The sequence below is a fragment of the Tamandua tetradactyla genome, chromosome 1, assembly GCF_023851605.1.
Source record: "Tamandua tetradactyla isolate mTamTet1 chromosome 1, mTamTet1.pri, whole genome shotgun sequence".
In the NCBI taxonomy this organism is placed as follows: Eukaryota; Metazoa; Chordata; class Mammalia; order Pilosa; family Myrmecophagidae; genus Tamandua; species Tamandua tetradactyla.
The window spans coordinates 180,505,168-180,528,070 of NC_135327.1; the positions used below are offsets into that span (position 1 = coordinate 180,505,168).

The 22,903-nt window shown below is 37.9% G+C and overlaps 1 protein-coding gene across 1 annotated transcript in view; it reads right to left on the reverse strand.

Moving 5' to 3' along the window:
* DGKI (diacylglycerol kinase iota) overlaps positions 1 to 22,903 on the reverse strand; it is a 506,760-nt gene that overhangs the window by 230,510 nt on the left and 253,347 nt on the right. Inside the window, 3 exon segments of the mRNA XM_077143510.1 lie at positions 7,379 to 7,461; positions 17,105 to 17,203; positions 17,719 to 17,793. Coding sequence (XP_076999625.1) covers positions 7,379 to 7,461; positions 17,105 to 17,203; positions 17,719 to 17,793 — 257 coding nt within the window.

Consider the following 22,903-nt stretch of genomic DNA (forward strand, 5'->3'; position numbering starts at 1 on the left):
CAACGGTCAGGCCAGTGCTTGCCTGACCAGACAACTGGGCATAATCACTCAGCCACATTGACACCAGGACCTAACCATGACAGTCCACCCTTCTCAACTTGGCAACTGGACACGTTACCTTGAAACACGCTTAATTTCCAAATGGAAAACAATAACAGAAATGTTTTGCCTAGCAATACTCAGCTGTCCTGCGTACAACCAGAAACACACTACATCCTTCCAAAATGGGGTACAAGTGCTTTGGTAACATTCACTCTTAAACTTCATATGACTTAAATACTGTAACTTAAATACTGTAACATGAACAATATAACTTATGTCATATGATAAAAGGAAGGCAAGATTTTTGCTTATGTACAAATGCAAACATATTGATAACAAAACAGGGACAAAATATTTATACAATCACAGTCCTTATTTGTAACTGGTCAAATGGTTGTACTTCATATTTATCACTGTCTTCTTCAACTACCCATTTCCTGTTCCCTTTACCCTCAGCAAGCACTTGAGTTGGCTGTGGTTCTTTGCCAGGTGGGTGATCCAAACCTTCATTCCTGAAGTTTCTGGGTCATTGGTAGTCCTGCCTGGATAGGGTTGTTGTAGTTTTCCATTGACTTTAATCACAAGGCATGGTAGTATTAAGAGACTCCCCAGGGGATCTCCTGTATTCCAGGAAAACACTTCTTTACCTCCATTGTGTAGCTATAGTTCTAGCTCCCCTTGATAATCAGGATTAGTCACCCCAGAGGGAACAGTAGTCCCTTTTCATGCCAATTGATTCAGTGGCATGGGAAGCCCAAAGTGGCTGGGTCTTAACTTCCAGTTCAATGGAATCATTGTTGTGTCTCCTGGTAGGAGCATTCCTCCTTCTGGAACTAAGACCTGTAGGCCAGAGCTTAAGGTTTCAGAGACAGAAAACAAACATTTTCCTAGATGAGTAGTAGAGGTGATAGTGAGTGCTGCCACCCCCATTTCCACCCCTTGATTCCTGAACCCGTGAATCCTGGTTATGGGAGAAACAGCATCATAGAGTGGACACTGATTCAGAGCATACACAGCCTCCTATGGAACACTGCCCCAATCCTGCAAGGTACTGTCACCTAGTTTGCACTGCATTTGGGTCTTTAAAGGCCATTCCACCATTCTATCAACTCAGTTGCCTTTGGATGATGGGAAACATTGTAAAACAAGAGAATTTCATGAGCAGGAATTTCATGAGCATTTCATGAGCATTCCTGCTCTTAATTTGCTGTGAAGTGGGTTTCTTAATCAAAAGCAATGTTGTATATAATACCATGATGGTGGATAAAGCATTCCATAAGTCCACAGATTGTAGTGTTTCCAGAAGCACTGCATGCAGGGGATGCAAACCCATATGTGTCTATTCCAGTTAGAACAATTGCTGTCTCTTCCACAATGGAAGTGATACAATGTAATCAACCTGCCAACAGTTAGCAAGCTGATAACCTTGGAGAATGGTGCCATATTGGAGACAGAGTATGGGTCTCTGCTGCTGGCAGATTGGGTATTCAGCAGTGACTGTAGCCAAGTCGCCCTTGGTGAGTGGAAGTCCATGTTGCTGAGCCCATGCATAACCCCCATCCCTACAACCATGCCCACTTTATTCATGGCCCATTGGACAATGGCCGGAGTGGCTGCAGAAAGAGGATGACTTGTATCTACAGGACAGGTCATCTTAACCACGTGATTATTAAAACTTTCCTCTGCTGAAGTCACCCTCTGGTGAGCCTTCACATGGGACATAAATGTCATCATGTTCTTTGCTCATTCAGAAAGGTCTATCTACATACCTCTTCCCCAGACCTCTTCATCACCCATCTTCCAATCATGCTCCTTCTAAGTTCCTAACCATACAGCCAAACTATTAGCAACAGCCTATGAGTCAGTATACAAACACACCTCTTACCAGTTCTCCTTCCAAGCAAAATGAACAACCAGGTGCACTGCTCGAAGTTCTGCCCACTAGGGGAATTTCCCCTCACCACTGTCCTTTAGGGACATCCCAGAATGAAGTCGTAGTGATGCAGCTGTCCACTTCTGGGTAGTTCCTGCATATCACGCAGAACCATCTGTAAACCAGGCCCAAGTTTTCTCTTCCTCAATCAGCTGACTGTAAGGAAGTCCCCAAGAGGCCATAGCTCTGGTCTGGGAAAAAGAAGGTAATGTGGGAAGCACAGGGGCCATGGGCATTTGGGCTACTTCCTCATGTAACTTACTTTTGCTTTCAGGATGTGCTCAAACACTATCTCTAATACACCATTACTATTTTATAATGGAGTGCTGCAGTGCATGCCCAACTTTATGGCTTGGTGAATCAGAGAACACCCAGCTCAAGATAAGCAACTCAGGTCTCATGATAACTTGGTTCAGTCTCTCCTAAGGTTCAGTAGCAGGTTAAAAGCTGTTTCTCAAATGAGTAGTTATCTGCAGCAGATGGTAAGGCTTTGCTCCAAAATCTTAAGGGTCTGCCTTGTGATTCTCCTATAGGGGCCTGCCAATGGCTCCAAACAGCATCTCTATTTGCCACTGACACTTTTAACACCACTGGATCTGTGGATCATATGGCCCAAGTGGTAGAGCAGTTTGCACAGCAGCCTAGACATGTCACAGAGCCACCTCTTGTTCCAGCCTTCATTCAGACTAGCAGCTTGTTTGGTTACTCAGTAAATGGGCCAGAGTAGCACACCCAAATGAGGAATATGTTGCCTCCAAAATCCAAAAAGGCCAATAGGTTTGCACCTCTTTTCTGGTTGTAGGAGGGGCCAGATGCAACAGCTTATTCTTCACCTAAGAAGGGATAACTTGACGTGCTCCACACCACTGGATACCTAGAAATTTCACTGAGGTGAAAGGCCCCTGTATTTTTATTGGGTTTATTTCCCATGCCCTGACATGCAAATGTTCTAGAGAGGTTGGCCCCTCTGGATTTCAGGACTTACCTGGTTCAGGAACCCATCTGGGTGTTGTGGGTATCTGGAATGTTATCCTAGTGCATGGAACCAAACAGCAATTTAGTAGACTGCCCATCACTTTTATTTCTAGGTACCCCATGATCTACTAGCCAATGCCACAAGTCTCTGGGAGTCAGATTATTTTGACTGCTGCTTTAAGTCTGCTGTCCATTATGGTGGCCACACCCATCTTCTCTACAGTGATTAACTGTTGCCACATAGCTCCTGCCAACTCAGGATTCAATCATCTCCATTGTGTTTAAGGATTCTAACTCAGTGACAGCAGTTCCCACAATAATGTCTGACCTACAGAGAAGGGCAACTGCAGACCTCTTCAGGGATGATGGAGCTAGTCTCACAAATTTATTTCTCAAGTTTCTAGTGAAAGAGGCATCCTCTGAACATTGCTGGGGTGTGTGAGCAGGTCTTCCATCATAAATCCACTCTAACATTTCAATCTCTCTAAACCTCTAGATCCCCTCATCTATATTATACCAGGGAAGTTCTGGCATTTTGAATTCAGGTAACGTCAGCCACCTTTGGATCCATGTTTCAGCCAACTATCCAAACTGTTAATGCCTTTTCTACCCCTCAAGCTACAACACTGAATGCAGAATCTTTGTTTAGTGGGTCTATATCAATAAATTCAGCTTCATCTAACTTTATGTTCCTTCCACCATTATCCCACACCCTTAATATTCATTCCCACACATATTCCCCTGATTTCTGTCTATATAGATTGGAAGCATAGGATACCTCCTCATGGGTCACACTTTGAACTTCACCTTTCAGGTCCTGTTGGGACTTTAGTTATTGGTCTTGAAGAAAAGAGGGGTTATAGGAGAGGGTCATGAAGTGAAATAGAAGTGTCTTTCAAGCCAATTACCTCAGGGCATTCCATTGCAGTTTCATCCGGTGAAAAAGGACTAGTCCCTCCAGACAGCAGAGTAAGGGCTGTTTCCCCAGGGGAGGTGAGTTCAGGGCTAACAGGCATTGAAGGACTAATCTCACTAGGTGGAGGTCGGATGGCAGAGTACTCTGGGGAGACTGGAGGCTGGGAAGCTGTTTCCTCAAGGCAGGCTGGATATCAGGAAGCTTTTTCCTCAGCAGTCCATTACAGTCTCTCTAGCAAAGGTTCAGCAGATTCCAGGGACCCTGTCTCCCAATCACCATCATTATCAAGCCATGTATCACCACTCCACATTTCAGGATCCCATTCTTTTCTGATGAAAGTCCTTAATTTAACAACAGACACCCTGGGAGGTTGAGATTTTGCTTATGTTGTAAATCTGCTACTCGCACAATGAAGCTCTGTATCTGGTTTTCAGAGATCTCAAAAATTGTGACCACAGGAAACAAGATTTTCTTTCAGGGCACACATGGAACCTTTACATCATTCATATGGTATGTAAGGTTCAAATTTGAAGCCTTCAGCTCATCCCTTTCCCTCATCATTGTATCCAGTGTATCTAACAACAACCAGCCAATATTATTATACCTCTTAATTTTACAAAACTCTTTACAGGTGTCAAAAACATTCTCACCCAGAGCCTTGCCTTGTATAAGTGTACAGTCAGCAGAATTCAATGGTGATATTTTGAGTATCTCTTTTGCCAGCTCATCCCGTGGAATATCAGTGCCATCTTGATTATTGGAAACAGAGTCATTAGTGCCTTTGAGTCTAATCAGAGTAGGAAATCTATTCTAAAAAAACATATTTAAGATTCTGTTTCTCAAGAACCACTCTCAGTACCAAGCTGTATTAGTCAGGGTTCTCTAGAAAAACAGTACCAATAGGAGATATCTGTAAATATGATATTTATAAAGGTCTCTCACAACCTGTGGGAACGGAAGAGTCCAAAATCCAGAGGACAGGCTGTGAAGCTGGCAGCTCTGAAGAAGTCTGAATGAACTCCACAGGAGAGGCTAACTGACTGAAGAACCAGTGAAAGAGTCTCTCTTCTTCCTTAAAAGCTTTCAATTGATTGGATTATCTCATTGTAGAAGACATGCCTTAGTTGATCACAGATGTAATCAGCCACAGATGCAATCAACTGACTGATGATTTCATATACCAGCCGTCCAGTTTATCAACCAGCCATTAAATACCCTTGCAGCAAGGGTCAGGACAATGAGTGCCTGATCAGAGAACTGGGCATAATCACTTGCTAAGTTGACACCAGAACCTAACCATCACAGCATCCACATTTATAGCAACAGTCTATTCCAAGAAATTTAAGCTTTTTCTATCAAGCACCTCACAATTTCAGCCTCTATCCATTATGCAATTCCAAAGCATTTCTATATTTTACGTATTTGCAATAGTAGTACCCCACTCTTCTATTATACCGAAATCTGGTTTAGTTTTCTAGGCTGCTTAAGCAAATACCCTGAAATGGCTCAGCTTAAACAGTGGAAATTTGTTTATTCACAGTTTTGAGGCCAGGACAATATTCAAATCAAGGCATAACCAAGGTGATGCTTTCTGTCCAAAGACTATGGTGTTTTGGCGCTGGCTGCTGGTGATCTTTGGTCCTTAGTTTGTCACATGGCAAGGCATATGGTACCATCTCCTATTCTCTCCCTTCCCTCCAAGTTCCATTGATTTTCATCTTCTGATTGCTTCATCTGTGATTTTTTCGCCTCATGTCCCAATTCATTCCTTTTATAAAGGAGCCCTTTATGATACGATTGAGATCCATTCTGATTAATGACCCATTCTGATTGAAGTAGCTTCATCGAAAGTTCCTACTTACAATGGGTTCACATTGACAGAAATGAATCAAATTTAAGAACATGTTTTTCAGGGGTAAATATAGCTTTAAACTGCATAAGTTTTCTCCATGTACTTAATTAGCTTTTCCTGGATCTATTTATTTTTCAAGCTTACACTCTCCAATCTTAACCCTAGGAATACTTTTCCAAAGAATGACCAAAGAGGGACACCCTACTATCATTAATACCATACCATGAATTTCATTTTTATCTCAACTCACTCATACTCACAACCCCCCTCAAACTCACCAAACCAAAGTTGGAAATTTATTGATTTTTCTTTATTTTAAATTTGTCTGCCTGAAATAAGATAATTTTACCTTACATGTGGTTACCTCAGAAATAAATAGATAAAGAAATGATACACTCTTGCTAAAAATTTGCTCAAGTGAAGCTGTTAGTGATTCTATTCTAGGAAACATCATCTATTTAAAACTAATAAATCTTTCTTGACAATATTTCCTGTCCCACCATTTTCTTCTTTGTGGCCTACGATCTATGTATCTATGTATCTCAAGTCTAGCTAAAGTGATAAAGTCTTAAGGAAAATAAATATTTACAAAAGCAAAGGTCAAGGTTGAAGATTTGCCTTAATATGTCTAAATACAAAACAAAAACAGTCTTATAGCAAACTCTAGTGGCAAAGAAATTCATAGATTGAGAGTAACAGCAGAAATTAATATTCATATTTATGTTCTTCTGTATCTTTAAAATACTTAATTAATCCATTTCACACAGGAATACTATTTTCCTAGAGTTGTTACTTCTTTGCTTCTGATATTGTTACTTGTTAAAGAATAATTGAGGGTGGGCCACAGTGGCTCAGCAGGCAGAGTTCTCGACTGCCATGCCAGAGACCTGGGTTCATTTCCCAGTGCCTGTCCATGTAAAAAAAATAATAATAAATAATAATTGATATCCATTAAGAGTTCTGAAACTTTAATAGATAGGATTAAAAAAGGGAAACAGATGAGAACAAAAATGTCCCTTCTCTATCAAAAAGGATTCATGCCATCTACATTGAGGTTTTCTTTATTTCTCAACACTTCTAACAAAAACAGAGAATGAGATTTCTAAGAAGCTTACGAGGGGCTGAGCAGGGATTAAAATGTCTCCAACACAATGGTTTGTAGTCTGTTAGTATAATCAATGAAACTGTCTCTCTCTCAACTATACACGTAAAAGCACATACATATATATAACACAATATCTAATCTAAATAAGTGAACATATTCACAAACAAATATGGTCACCCTCCTTAGAGATACACTTACACTCCTATAAATGTTCACTTCCAAAGTGTGTAAGTATTCGCAGAAAAATGATGGGTCTCCCTCAAATCACAGACTTATTGATAATGTACAATTATATATACATGAGCAGTGTATTAGGACGTATTCACTGAGTTAACAACTGAGAAGATACATCCTCAAATAAAGTAACCCAAGATGAGTAGGAAGGAAACATTACAGGAAGTTTTAAATGAAAGAGAGTATAAGTGAGAAAGTGGTTGAGCAATGGACAAAAAATATTTCATAAGATAATTAAATACTGGAGCTGGACCTCAAAACCAAAAGTCCTTCTCTTTGCCTAAAACAGATGTGAAACATGGAAGGTATTTCCAGACTTACGCATCTTTGGGCCCTTCCTGAGAAAGATCAAAGACTTGTCGTGGATTCAGGTACCACATGAACATCTGCAGAACTTTGGTTCCCTGTAAGGAGAAATTACAATAATAGGAAGAAACTTCCAAATAGTAACTGCTCATTTAAAAATAAAAATAAATCCTGGTATCTAAGATAACATCCAATTACAAACAATATAGAGAAGTGGTTAAAATCATGGGCTTTGGTGATAATAAACATAAAGTCTGAGCCCATATTAGACATTGGTTCAACTCTTCTGTGACCTTGGGCAAATTTCTTAATTTCATTAAGCTCAACATTCTTCTCTATAGTTTGCAGATAAGAATGCCCAGGTCATAGAGTTGTTGGAAGAATTAAATATAATAATGTTTGAGGAGCATATAATGCAGTGCCTGACATGCAGTAAGTGCTTAATGAATAGTATCTATTAGTTTTACCATTATTACTTAGTATATGGAATCCATGTAGGGAAACAATAGTTTTCACTTTTGGTTCATATTGCTATTGTCTTTACATAGTATGAAATATGGGCAGTGTTAGCTGAATATAATTTGATTAAAATAAAAATTTAACTGAAACAAAAGTATTACATGTTCCCAGTTATTTATATAACATATAACTTCACCAGTAAGTGAGATTAAAGGTTACTTTGGTATTTTTCAATCTCCACGTCTATAATGCTTTACCTTGTCCAAGCCAAACAGTTTCCTTTTACATTAACATTTTTGGAGTGTTTTAATTAAAGCAGGATCATCATGGCAGATAAAATTCAGTTCTGAAGATAATTTATTGAAGTGGATTGAAGAAACAAGAAATGAAAGAAGGTCCTTTTAATTAGACAATATTAAAGAGCTTTAAAAAGTATAAGATGCCTCATTTTAGGTCATTATCAACCAAAGCAAATAATATTTGATCAGTTGAGCAGGTTTACAACTTGTAATAAAGGTTTCTTTAGTAGATATCATAATTGCTCTTTCCTGAAATACTGCTGTTTGTACATGTAATTGCCATTTAAGAATCATCCTAGTATAGTGGAAATAGCATGGAGTTTGAGTCAAAATTAACTTTGATGTTACAGCAGGGTAATCATGAGCATTTCTTAATCTTGCAGAAATTCAGTATATAAAGTAGGAGGGCAATATCTACCTTCCAGGGTGATTAGGAGAATTAAATGAACCATGAATAGTATGTACCTAGCACAGTATGTAGCACAAAATAGGATTTTGTAACTGTTAGTCCCTTTTCTTTGTAAGTGCTAGTCCCTTTTGCTCCTTGTTAATCTATTCATTAAATTACACTTGAGGCTACAAGGGCTAAAGTGTAGTTTATAATTATCATGTCGTTATGCCAGTCGTTACAGAGGCCAATGTGGGTCTATTGTTTCACATATCATACAAGCCTATAATTTAAAAGTTCTGCTTTATTGTGTGCTCATATAATTTTAGCAATAAAATTCTATCCTTAATTATCACAACTAATCTTTCAGTTTCACCAAATGACATAGTTGCTTCCTATCAAACTCAGAAATAGCTTTAGATACATAGCAAAGGCTAAGCATTGTATTATACCTAGCCTTGCTATCAAGTCAGGTTGGGATTATCTCAAATTATCTTTTATACTTAATAGGTAATACTAGAGTCATTTTAACGACCAACCAGTATATTAAAAATGTCCAACTGAATTGCTAGAGAATGAACTTTCCCATTTTAGATTCCTAGAGCAATATGAATTTTGATGTTACTTTGATGTTATTCCTTTCCACCTTCGGCTGTGGTGGAGTGTGCATCTCAATTCAGCTTCCACTATTATGCATGCAATACTTTGTAATTAACACCTTTCAAAAAAAATTAAGCACTAAGAAGCTGTTTTCTTAATTCTCTACAAATTCTCTAAAAGATTTGAGTGGCCACAGACTTGATTTTGTTCATTTTTAATTTGTCTCAGATGGAAAACCTAATTATCTCAATTCATACTTCCAAGAAATGGCTATTAACTATAAAGCTGGCAGGTTATACAATGCATAAGTCTAGGATTTGCCATTTACATTGCAATTTATGGGAATACAGCCCTCTGGAGTTGTGCAGGGGTACTTGACTAGCTGTACATAGTTATCAGTACTTACATTCAGGCAAAAATACAATTATTTCTTTTAAAAAGTCATCTTTTATTCCAAAAATATGGTATTCATTAACACTAATAGTAAGTGCATGAATGAAAGCATTGCATTGTTTTAAATTAGTCTTGGTGGGTGGAAACTAAAGTCTAATGCACACATTTAAGAGAGTTCTATTAACTCTACTGCTACCTCCAGGATAAGCTATTATAGTGCTTTAATAGAGGTAGTTTATTAAATGAAACCGAACGATTTGTCAAATACTAATTTACCAGGAAAAAATAATTTATTTCTTTCTTACTGCCTAAATCTACTCAGGCATTTACACAATTGTGATTCACTAATAAGTTTCAAACACTCTTGTAGACGTCACATTCTATATGCCCAAAACACAAAGTCTAGTTATATGCAACAGTCTAGTTTTCTCTAAGTGGAAAATAGTTTACAATTCAATCCAAACACACCTTGGAGAAATTTTTCATCCATGCTGTCATAGATAGAATAATTCATTGGCCACAAAACTTTTTTTAGATATTGTAAGCTTAGGTACTCCTAAGGGGCAATAAAACATTATTCCTTCCAGTTTCAAGAGTTAAAGGTGGGGGTCAAACAGGAGAATACAACTTCCCAAAGAGTCAGTCGAATTTTCTTTAGAGGGAAATGAACAGGATGCATTCATTCACCCATTTTGTGTCAGATGCAGTTATAGGTGAAGTAATAGAAAGATGGACAAGACAGAGAAGATCTCACTTTCAAGAGGCAGTGCTCTGAGTTTTGCCATAAATGAAAACAATGAAAATTATTTTAGGGTGCAGACAAACAATTAAGAATTACTCAGCTTAGATAAGCACATGAATCTTCCACAAAGCATTGTAACTCTAGCATAGTCTGAAACATCCTAATATGTCACGAAGCAAGTGCTGGTTTATATCATGGAGGCATTACATATAGCATGGAAACAACTGCCCAGACAATGAGAAAGGCCTGAGGAAAAGAAAAGTTTGTAAGAAGAAGAGTTTAAGAAATAATTGTTTCAAACTGGCTCCAAATAATCCTAAAGGAATACCTAATTTATTCAACAAACATTCATAAGCTCATACTACGCTCCCATGCGTACTCTCATGAGCTTGGAATCTACCAGAAGGAGACCAATACAAATATTAGTCATGGAATTCACTAAAGATGGTGAATGCTATGATAGAGACGCTTACTGAGAATTATGAGTACCCAGAAGATGCATGCTATGCAAAAGCTGGGGGGTGGGGGACAGGGGAGGCGGTAAAATGAAAGCTACCTTTTAAGATGCCTGGACTGTCTTGACAGATTGAATAGAGTTAACTATTTCTTTACATATAAAATAGAGGAAGAAGCTTCAGGGTAAAGACAGAAGCGTTGTGAAACAGAAAGATCTGCCAAGGATAAACTAACATCCCTTTCAGTTTTATGAACAATGAGGCAGAGCGTGGTGAGAGATGAAACTGCAGAAGTGAATTGCAGACCAAGACATGGAGGATCAGAAATTGACATTTTTGATCAATCACTCTGGCTATGACTCAGAAGCCTGACATTCAGATCTTAAGTCTATCAAAGGGAGTTAATGGATTGGTGTGATTCTTAACCATGCCACACACCCTCAACAATATTATGGATTGTCAAAAGGGAAAAGGGATTTTCCATAGATTCATTGTTTGTTTTAATCCCATCTGTGGAGGTTGGTTTGAGAAGATCTTGATACTGGATTTTCACGTGTCCGCAGGTATTGTCTGCTCCTCCGCCTTCTTCCCAATTGATTCTGAGCTTCAACATCTGAAAATTCTATCTAATTACAATGATCCCTGAATTACTCCCCTAGGTTGAAACCTCAGGAGCATTGCAAAAAATAATAATAACAACTTTTTTTTAAAGTTGTTTGTGCAAGTATTTTGAAGTAGTTTGGGGACTCAAGTTTCTCATCTGCAGTTGTTTACTCTTTTTCTCTCCCCTCTCTCCTCATCATGGTGGGACCCTCCCTTGACTCAGGAGGGGTGGACTGGGTCTGCAGAAGCCTTTCCACAATCTAGATACCCCTTCTCCACACCACCCTACTGAGAAGGTCCCTGGGAGTTCCCCTTCAGGGATCCAACACATGCCACACCTACACCATGGAGTTCACGTGGAGCAGTGTGACGATCCAGAGATGGGATGCTCAACTCTCAAATCTAGCCAGCTAGAATCTCTCTAGTGGGCAGATGTCTGCTTAAACCTGGATCATACTCTAAGTCACTGGAAAATTAGTGAAGAGAGAGCACAAAGGAGGGACAGTGTGAAAGAAGACACAGAGATGTCAGAAGGGTCTACGAGACTTGGATAGAAAGTTGCTAATGAGTTAGGATCAGCAAAGAAAAGTTAAATTGTGAAGTTAAAGCAGACCTAAGTATAAGGGAAGAACTTAGTTCTCTAATCCTCAGGTTTCCATGCAGAAGAGGGGACTGGATTAAACTTTATTTTCAACTTACTGCCTCTTCTCCATAGGTGAAATCACTCAAGGTTGATATTTTAGTCCCTGATTTCAATGCTTATTATCTCAATTTAGACCTCAAAAATAAAAGTAGTGTAGCTAACTTCTAAAGCTTTACAAAATACTCAGTATCATCGCCAGCTGGAAAAAGTTGGAAAACAAAGAATTACATGAAGTGCCTGGAATTATTTAAAATAAGGACATAGAAGCAGTTCCTATATGTATTCATCCCAAAATATACCTGGAAACTGCTGGAAATAGGTTCAGATTTTCCTTCCATACATGTTGTGTGAATAGAAAAGTTGCAGGTATTTTTCTTGCCAGTAGATGGTGATATTGACTAGCTATTTTTTGGAAGAACACAAGACATTTAAAACAGAAAAGCAAAGTTTGAGGCCTAGAGGAATGGAAGAGATGGGAGTACTTTATATCCAAAAGCAGTAAATTAAATTAGTGCTTTATCTCTAAAGGCAGTAAATTAAAAATAATTCGCAGAATAAGTAAATTATTAGCAGACAAAAATCAGGGTTTAGCAAAGTAAATATTTCTCTACCGACTATAGTAAGCCCTTGTTCCTCAAAATGCTGTCCCTGCACTAGCAGAATTAGCACTTAGATTAACACCTGGGCGCATGTTAATCTGCCAGACCCTGACTTATTGAATCAGAATCTGCACTTTAACAAGCTCCCCAAACCAAACCACATGCACATTAAAGGTTGAGAAGAAAAGTCAGTGGTTCTTAACATTGGCTACCCAAGAAAATAATAAGCCTAGGAACTTATACCAGTTATCAGGCCCTACCCTCAGATGTTCTGACTTAGCTGGTCTGGGGTAAGGTAGACATGGTTATTTATCTTTCCCAAGCTTCCTGGGCTACTCCAATGAGCATTCAGCACTGAGAACCACTATTCTAACCTACGGATGAGCTGTCTTAAAGACAGTAAGGGCAAACCTGTGATGCCATTTTTCAAAAAATTCAAACTGCAAAAATATTCACTTACTATACTACCCACACAGTCACCAGTATTCTCAGAGATGATGGAATTACTCTGACAACATTTCTCAAATATGTTCCACAAACCACCAATGGCAGAATTGCCTGAGGTGCTTGTTCAACATTGAAATTCCAAGGCTTCACTAGACACCCACTTTGTTAGATTTTATGGGGAGCCCCTACAATCCACCTTTCTTTTTTTTTTTTTTTTTAGAAAGAGGGAGGAAGGGAAGGAAAGACAGAGAGAAGGAAGGAAGGAAGGAAGAAAGGGAAACATCTTTAAACATTTTCTTGTTTTATTGTATTTTGTTTGTTTGTTTGTTTTTTACATGGGCTGGGGCCGGGAATCGAACCGAGGTCCTCCGGCATGGCAGGCAAGCACTCTGCCCGCTGAGCCACCGCGGCCCGCCCAATCCACCTTTCTAACAAGTGTCTCAGTTGTTTTCTATTTCCAAAAAATTTTTGAAATCTACTGGACTATGGGGAGGAAGTAGGAGTCATATGTCCAAACAGAATTTACCTGGAATTGAAAACTGATTTCTGCAGACTGAAAATTTCCAAATAAAAATTCTGATAAGCAGTATTTAAAAGGTTCTTATGTCTGAGGATCTCAAATAAATATATAGGTCATGTTACTAATCTCTTAACTTGTCTATGAGGTGGGTAGATAAAAGTAAATGATCTCCACTAGATTTGCCTTCCTGGAACATATAATTCCCAGAAGGTTCCTAAATCCTGAAACTCAGAGGGAAAAAAAAGTAAATGGTCTCCCTTCTTAAAACAGAACATCATGCTATGTAAAGTTTGAGGACAGAAAACTCAGATAAGAAGGGGTGCAATCCTCTCATTTTTCATTCCTGTTATTTACTCACCTTGTTTTCACTGTCACCCTCTGCTCTCTTTTTCCTCTTTGTCCCAAAAATGGCTCAACTGGGCCAAAGTGAAAAAGCAGGGGAAGGACAATAAGTATGGAGGAAGCAGAATTCAAAGAAGCAAGGACAGATAAACTCCTTTTCATTGATTATATTTTGCCAGATGGGGATCACTTCATTCGTACTTTGACTCCCCATTATATGACTGAATCTAAACTTCATCTGTAAGGCTAAGGGCACGTGACAGTTATTGATCAGGAAAGGGCTAGCCCTAAGGAGCTAGTCAGATCATCTCTGATCATCTCACTGTCAGAAGGGTCTACGAGACTTGGATAGAAAGTTGCTAATGAGTTTCTAATCATTATGAGTTGCTAATGAAGCAGTGGGATTCAGTGGTGCTTTCAAGACCAAGGACAGAACCATAGGTGGATTTAAATAGCTAGTGATTTGTCTGAATGATTCTAATCAGACACAGGTGTTTGGATTTCTTTATATCTTGCACCATCTTTCAAGGTATGCTTGCAAAAAAAAAAAGTTCTTTATATTTATTAGGCTTCGTAAAGAATTTTATTTTATAGAGAAAATATTTAGAACTATAAAGTTACTTAATATTTGGTTAGCTATCCTCTGAGAGTCCTAGATGTTTTGGAAATAACATCATTAGGGCAACACATTCACAAGTCAAACTACATATAATGGTAATATTTAAGCCATTTAAGTCCCTTGTCTCTAAAAAGTGGGCATTTTTACAAATCTATCTCACTGTCACCTCAGTATTATCAATTTCCACACATTTCAACCTCTTTCCCAAAATGATTATTCCCTTTTCTAATTACCTACCAATAACAAAGCCACTGTCCAGATAATCTGCTGTAAGTCCTTCATCATCATTATGTTTTACTTTCCTCTGTTTATTTTAATTTATCCATCCATTCATTTTATGTCTAAATTATGTGACTAAGCTTTTATCCAAGAGATGTTCTTAATGTGCTAAATTAATCCTCCTTAAAGATACTTCAATCATATTAATCCTGCTCAAAAAATACAAATATTTTGAAAAACTAAAAATTTAAACAGCAAACACCCAGCTTCCATTGCACAAACCCAAAATCCTTGGCCAATTTTTTTAGTTACTCTTCCATAGGCTTGTTTCATTCTTTTTATCTAACCACATTTCCAGTAACTTAATGTGGAGGCTCTACTTACTGTACTGGCCTTTAAATGAATCATTTCCCATCACAGCATATGTGCTTCTGTTCACATCATTTATTATACAAATATTTTCCCATTAGTATGTGTCATGTAGTAGGAGTCATAAGTACAACCCCTGACTTTGTGCACTTATATCCAAACAGTACAGACACATACATAACAATCACACTGCATTTGGCATGATACAGGTATGTACCAAAGGCTGTGGGAGCAGAGTGGAGGGGTATTTCGCTTGAAGAAATGATCCCACTGGGACTTGAAGTACGAACAGGAATTTGCCACAGTTCAGAGAGGAAAAGGGGCATTCCTTCAGCCTTCTGTCATCTGCATAACTAAGTAATGTCTATTTTCTTTTTTAGTCACTTTCATGATACCATTTACTTATCACCCTCAAGTCACCCCTTTCCTCTGAATTTCCATTTCATATCCATTCAATTGAGAACATGTATATAGTGGATGCTGTTCCAAGTATTTTTCCCATTCTCCCCTTTTGTGTCATTAACAAACAAGATGTCCTCAGAAAATTCACTTGCATTTCCTTGGCCTGTTTTCTATTTAGTGAAACTAGGAAGCCACATTCTCTGAAGTCCCCACATCATCAATTTACAACACAGACTGGAACAGGAATAGGTTGTTGCATTGGATTGTCAGCTCCTTAAAGGCAGATGGTATCTGAAAAGCAGGGGGCTCACCTACAAGCTTCTGCTGCCCTGCAGCACATCCTGTCCACTAGAAGAAGGGCTACAATGATTTAGTAAATGCATTTTGTATCATGAGTGTCATGATAAAATACAAGTGGTATTAATTAGCAATACACTTGAGAAACCCTTCCCAAGTCCTCCTTTAGGGACAGTGCCTTTGAACTACCATCTGTGTAATATAAAGACTATTTCTCAACAACATAAACATACAGAATGTTAAAACAGATTTTCTTTTGTTCGCAACATACTCCTTTTCCCCTGTCTCTACAATGCTAATATAGACTTTTTAACATAGCAAACTCTCAAGATTATTGAAGGAAAGGAGCAAAGAAGGAATAATATTTTCTTTAAATTCTAATCTCCCATAGGAAAAGCCTTATTGTAATTTATGTATTCTGGAAAATGCTCATTAATTTTAGTAATAAGAACCTCTTGGCTATTGGGTCAATCCTAATTTGTGATTTCCCTTCTTAAATCTGGTGACAAAAGTTTTCAAATCCTTAATTGTACAGTATTTAATTGTGCACTTCAAGGAATAGTGTCTCAAAATGAAACGTGCATTTAGCTTGATGGTCAGAAAAAATATTTTAGCATACAAACTCACATGAAAACACAAAATAGAAAATCAAGCTTCAGAAGAAGAATACTGATAAGAAGCCCCAGGGAGTGGGCAAGAATTGGATAAGGAAATAAAGACTTGGCTTCTAGAACAAATTCTGCCCTTTAAAGAGCAGGGTCACTTTACGTCTATCACTGATCTTAACTTCTTTGAAGCTATTTCTTTACCCTTAAATAAGGTTAATCCTACACAATTACATTACAGATTTTGAGCAAGGCCTAAATGAAACCTTTGGAAAGTGGTATTTTCAATAGTATTGTTGGTATTTATGGTTAATGATCACAGTTGATGATGAGTCATTATTCCCTCTTTCCTCTGAGAGTAGGGACTAAAGTAGTTGGTCCAGAACTACAACAGGAAGAAACAGAGTCAGAAAAGGGTTTCCTAATTACAAGAGTTGAGAAACCCTGAAACATATTAAGAGAGACTCTGAAATGGCCTTTCTTGAAAATCTGTAGGGAAAATGTCAGCAGCTGTGTTGTGTGTCAGCACCCCAGGTATAGTCTTATGTAGAGGCAGAGGGACAGATTATAGAACACCCAAGTTCTTCCCATCCCTGTGACCGTGGAAGAATATCCCACAATAGAACAACAACATTGCTGACAACAGCAGGTCGTTGTGGTACTATTTTAATTGTAGTTGGACACTGCGCGTTTAAGAATTCATTGATGCTTCTGAGTAGAACTCATGAAGAATGACTCACCTGGTTGCCTCCACTCTTGGGGTTCACAAATACAAGCAAGGGTTTCATGAGAGGAGAAGAGATGGGTTTTATCACAAAAGGACGACCTTTGTTTTCCTGCTGAAAAGAAGAAAGCAGTACTGTTGAGACATATTCACATGGCTTGAAAGACAGCCCCACCGCCAAAGCCATGGAAGTGGGAAATCACCACCTCATCCACTACCCCCCACCCCAAATCACTACATCTTGTTTTGAAGGACTTGCACTTTATACTCAACAGAACATTCCATATTAAGCTCAGAAGAAAGTCTCTTGAGTTATAATTTGCCCCTGAGAATCAAGTCATGTGTTTTATTTTACTCTATATACTCTAAGCATTCAGGAAATGTCAGTTATTATCATCTTTATTAGATGATAAAGATGGGACAATAGTTCCAGGAATGTGCTCCGAGGTAACACAAGGTTTGATTTCTTTTCTGAGGAACAGAAGGAATACCAATGTGGCCAAAGTATAGAGAAAGAGAAAGTAGAAGGAGATATAATCAGAACAAAAAGCTTGAGCCAAATCATGTGGGGCAGAGTAAGGTATGGAAAGGAGTTTGGATTTTCTTGGAACATAACCCTGAGACACTTACTTCAGTCCCTCTTTTACTAGCTTTTCTTTTAAAGCTTGTTCTCTTCTTCTTCCGATTTGAAGCCTTGAGTGAGTTCTGTAGCAAAACAAGGAAACATCTGAGCTCAGAGGCAGATAACCCACGAGCTCTCCCATGCAGAACCATGTAGAAGATGACGGCAGCACATGCTGTTCGACTGCATGCTTCTCATGCTTTGACAACTTCCAAGCCACTGTTCATGGGTAAGCCACAGACAGAAATCAGTTGAGTGCTTTGGAGTAAGCGACTGACTCCCCACCACACGGAGAGGCAGGGAGTTACAACCCCGGAGGCTCTCATGGACTCACATAACAACACATGTTATACCTGCCAACCCTCCCAGTAAAAATGGAAGAATCCCAAATTCTCTGAGGGGCTCCAGTCTCCCGCCCAACCAGGTCCGTCTCCCGCCCAACCAAGTTCAAGTTCATCTCCTGGTATGGAGATCACCTATGTGGAAATGTAAAAAAGGAGGCCATTTTTCATGATTTTCTTTTCGTTTTTGTTTCCCTTTATTTATTATTATTATTTATTTATTTATTTATTTATTTATTTATTTTGGTAATGACTTGTTCTAGTAATAGTCATAAAATGACTCTGACTCAGTGGGACTTTATGGTTCACCTGTTCAATCAGCACTGATAGCTGACTTTTCAAAAGCAGAGATAAGACTCATCTTAAACTACTTATTCCAGTAGGCCCCTAACCACAAATTCTTGTTTTCTCTGTCTAAAGCCCATTGGTTTAAAATGTTTTCCCTCTCCTAGTAGCCCTGATCTTTTCTCCTCATGGACATGCCTCAAATTTGTTGAAATACAGTGACTTCAAGTTTACGTTCTTTGTCTCTCCTTTTCCAGGGATTTTATGAATCATTATTTTTGTGATTAACTGAACCAACCGTTTACTCTTGGTACTTGATATGGATGCTTTGAGAAGAACTTCTCTCCGAGGACAATCAAAACACACTGATTAAACACAAGGGTAAACTCTTAATTAGTGAAGGGTCAATAATTTATTAGACTGCTATCTTCACAGAGGCATAATATTACTGATCACATAATTGATATTTATGTTGAAAGCACAAAATATGGAATTCTGTAAAAGTATATAAAAGAATACATATATGCCTTATTCAACCCTTATTAAGGGCTTTCAAGCAGCTTTAAGAAACTTAGACATTTGTTATTCTACTTTTTAGGGTTGTTCTTTTTTCCTTAGAGAGTTCAAAACAAATTTTAGTCTAGTCGACATACATTAATGCATTCAAATTAGCAAGATCCAAACTATTTAGCTTTTACTTTACTTTCATTTTGACCACAAGAAAATAAATAAGTAGACATGTAGACTGCACTCACCAAAGGTGAGAAAACCTTTTTGAGACACCATATGTGTCAAGGTTTTCTTCCCCCAATCAGATTAAAAGAAAGTGCCTTCCATTTCCCTGAATTTCACCAGAAAAGAGGGCTCCAGGAGCTCATGGATATTCTGAATTCCTAGCTGAAATGACCATGAAATTGTCATGTTCCTCTTTGTTTAATAGGAAATAAAAATGATTCGGAACCTTAAAAGTTTAATCAGCCAATTGATCCCAAGGTAGAAGAATGCCAGAAACTGTTAGATTAGCAGAAGCAGTATCTATCTGATGACACTTCATGCTGCTCTAAGTGATTCTCAACCCTGGTTGCATATTAGAATTCCCCAGGGAGTTTTTTTTTTAATATTGACACCTGGACCCTACCAGGTATTCTTATTCAATTTAATTGAGGTTTATTTTTTTAAAACCTCTCTAGGCAATTCTAACTTGCAGCCAGGGTTGAGAACCTCTGTTTGAAATAGAAAAGACAAAATGGGGAGACATAAATACCACAGTCAATATCAATAGGGCAAGGAACATGAATTCTGAGTCTCACAGACTTGGTTTGAATTCTAGATTGCCTTCTTACTACATTAGGGTGAGTGACTAACCCGGATTGCTTGACCTTGGCCAAGTCATTCAAACTTTTAAATATCAGTTTTCTTAAGTTTAAAATGAAGGTGATAATACCTACCTCACAGAACAGTTGTGAAGTTTAAACGAGAGAAGGTATGTAAAGTAGTTAGCATGGTTTCCATCCCACAATAAGTACTTCAATAAATGTTAGTTACCTCATTCACAGTTGTATATACCCAGCACTTAGTACAAATGCCTGGCACCTAGTATGCACTCAAATAATTGTTGAAAGAATGAATAAATATTATTTTTCACAACACTTACTGGGCCTTTCCCGATTTAGGAAAGGATCCATAGGAAGTGAATGCTTGCCTCCTAACTTCTTTGTTGTTTTAGTTCATTCACTGCTAAGAGGAATCCAGGAGACCAAGTGCTTACAGGAACATACTATGGACCTTGCTTCTTGACAGGACTCAACAATTAAACTCCAAGAGATAGGCTAAATAGATCAGGCTAAGATTGCTTCCTAAATTTGCCTAATCATAGAAATCATAATACTTCAGATGATTCTGATGATCAAACAAGTTCAAGAGAAGCACAGAGTTAGAAAAACATCAAAATTAAGGCTTGGTATCTGAAAACAAAGCAGGCAAGGAACTCAATTCTAATGGGGAACACACACACACACGGCCTTTTTAAAACAGTGATGTAGCAAATACATATGCTTTTGAGCCTCACTGAGCCAAATGCACCAGAGGCCTTCTTCATTTCACAGAACAAAAAGGGAGCAAAGATCAAGCACGATGGTTGACTTACAGTACCTGGATGCTTCTATGTGAACTCTGAGTGAGCTTACAGCCCTAAGGACAGTCAAATAGCAGTAGATAAGTAGAGCAGAATTTCACAGCACATCTCAAAATTCATGAGGCTTCCTTTCATTTTTTTATAAAGATGTATATTTGTCTAAAGATATAACTTATTTTAGAAGGCAGCATGATTCAGTAAGGGATAGATGAGTGTGAAGGCAGATTTGGGCTGTGTCCAGCCATGACAAGTCAAATCACTCATCTCGCTAAATCTACAGTACTGCTTGCCCTGTCTGTGCCAGTGTTGTGAAAGTTAAAATACTGTTCTTTGCACAGATGTAAAAACTGTACCAAGAAGTTATTGCATAGAAATATTGGTGATATATACCAGAGATGTTTAATACTTGTCCTATATTCCAAAACAAGGTATCTTTGTTATCAATGGCAGCTAATCTAGTTATGTGAAGGGCTCACTTTTCAAGTTCAACAGCATCAAAACAGTAAAATGTCTTTTACACATTCTTCTGATTCTAACAGTATTCAACCCCTGTAATTCTGTGCCCACTCTTTTGTTAAAGACCTAAGAAAAGATAAAGGTGTTTTATTTTCTTGTACCAGGTATCAGGATAGTATTATCTTGCCACAGAAATAATCTTATCAACAAAATCCTTATCATAGTTACCACTCATTCCTGGACTGTTAAGAAATACTTATTGTATGATGAATCACTCAACTGTGCATGAAACTTAACCACCTCATTCCTCTTCAGGGATTTTCCCAAGTCAGGGGGATTATAAATGACTGGTTCTAATAACAGATCTAAGAGAAGATACATCACTTCATCAGCCCAAATGACATCATCCCCCACCAAACACTGGGCAAAACTCGGATGGATATTAGGAGGGAGAGTTGTAAGCTTTGTCTGTTAAGGAGCCTTCTCACTCTGCTATGCTCTAGCAGCTCCAGCCCTGGGAGTGGGAAAGCAGAAAAATAAAGAAAATTCCTTCTCAAAATTAAAGAAAGGGTCTCAACAGCTCCAATGCAGGCATATTTTGCTAAATCACAGCAAGTACTAATCTTTAGAAATGACCAGGAGAAAAGGCTTGAGCAATTTTATCAGATACTGCTAGCCACTGCAGAAAAACTAGCTATTAAATTTAGTGGGTCCTCATTATTTTATGAGAATTATCAAGTCATGAGAAATAAGAAAGGACTAGCACAAGGAAAGCCCATAAAGGATATGAAGGAGTTGATTGCAGTATTACTTATAAGTAAAATATTATAAACAATATATATATATATCCATAAATAGGGAGATGGCTAAATAAGCTATAGTTTACTATCTTTTCTATATCCATTGTATGAGATATATATACAGCAGCATTAAAGAGCTAAATCTATATGGCATAATATAGATTCTACCCCACGTTTTATCTTTTTACCAGGAAAGACAAATTTCATGTATAGAACAATATCATTTATTTTAAAAAATATATACCCTTACACTAAAAGCATTCTACATCTTTTCTATGAATATATTTTTATATATGTAAATACATATAGAAAGCTCTGTGTAGATATATAACAAACTGATGAGACATGGGATAGGCTTGTAATATTAAATATTGGTGAAAGGGTACTTCCTCATCTGAAAAGTTTCACTAAATAGAAGGAGAAAAGATCTATGTATTCATATTATTCAAAATTAGACAATAGATTGAAAGACAAAATATTGCTATTCTTGCAAAGAAACTTGGGCAGTTCCAACTCAGTACTGTCAATTAATAAGGAATTCTATTCAGAAGAGAGGATGGTATGGCTATTTTATATTCTTTCCAGAGAAACATAGAAGCTCGTTCAGGTTAATGGGAAAGTTACAAGACGCTGACAGTTTGGAAAAGTCAGAGCATGAAGTGCAAAACATTTTTTCAAAAGGTGTCTTGCTTTATGATACATGACTTCTAAGAAAGATTTCTCACTGATTTCTACAATTTGACCCCACAAACAATTCATGTAACACAGGTTTTGCTCTATCAGCCCCAAACGCATGCTTTCGGTTGTTTATCCAATCAAATATTACACTCTTTCCATTCCAGGGGAGAAACATTCACATCTGCAACTAACTGAGTTTAACTTTATGTCAACAGATTCAGGCTTGAATCTTAAAATTTGTTTTGTTTTGTTTTATTTTACTCATTTTAATAATTTAAAACACCTTTCTTCCATTATCTTTTAACTTCTAGGTCTCTCCGAATGATTTGGTGATGAAACCTAGAAAGTAATCCAGGCAGTCCTCATTCCCCTTACCACTGAGGTTTCCACGGAACTCCCAATTCCACAGCTGGTCATGGAGTAACTATCTACTCACAGACAGCCATCTTTCAACAAAGCATATATATTAACCATTGCATATATACTCGAGTAGACTTCC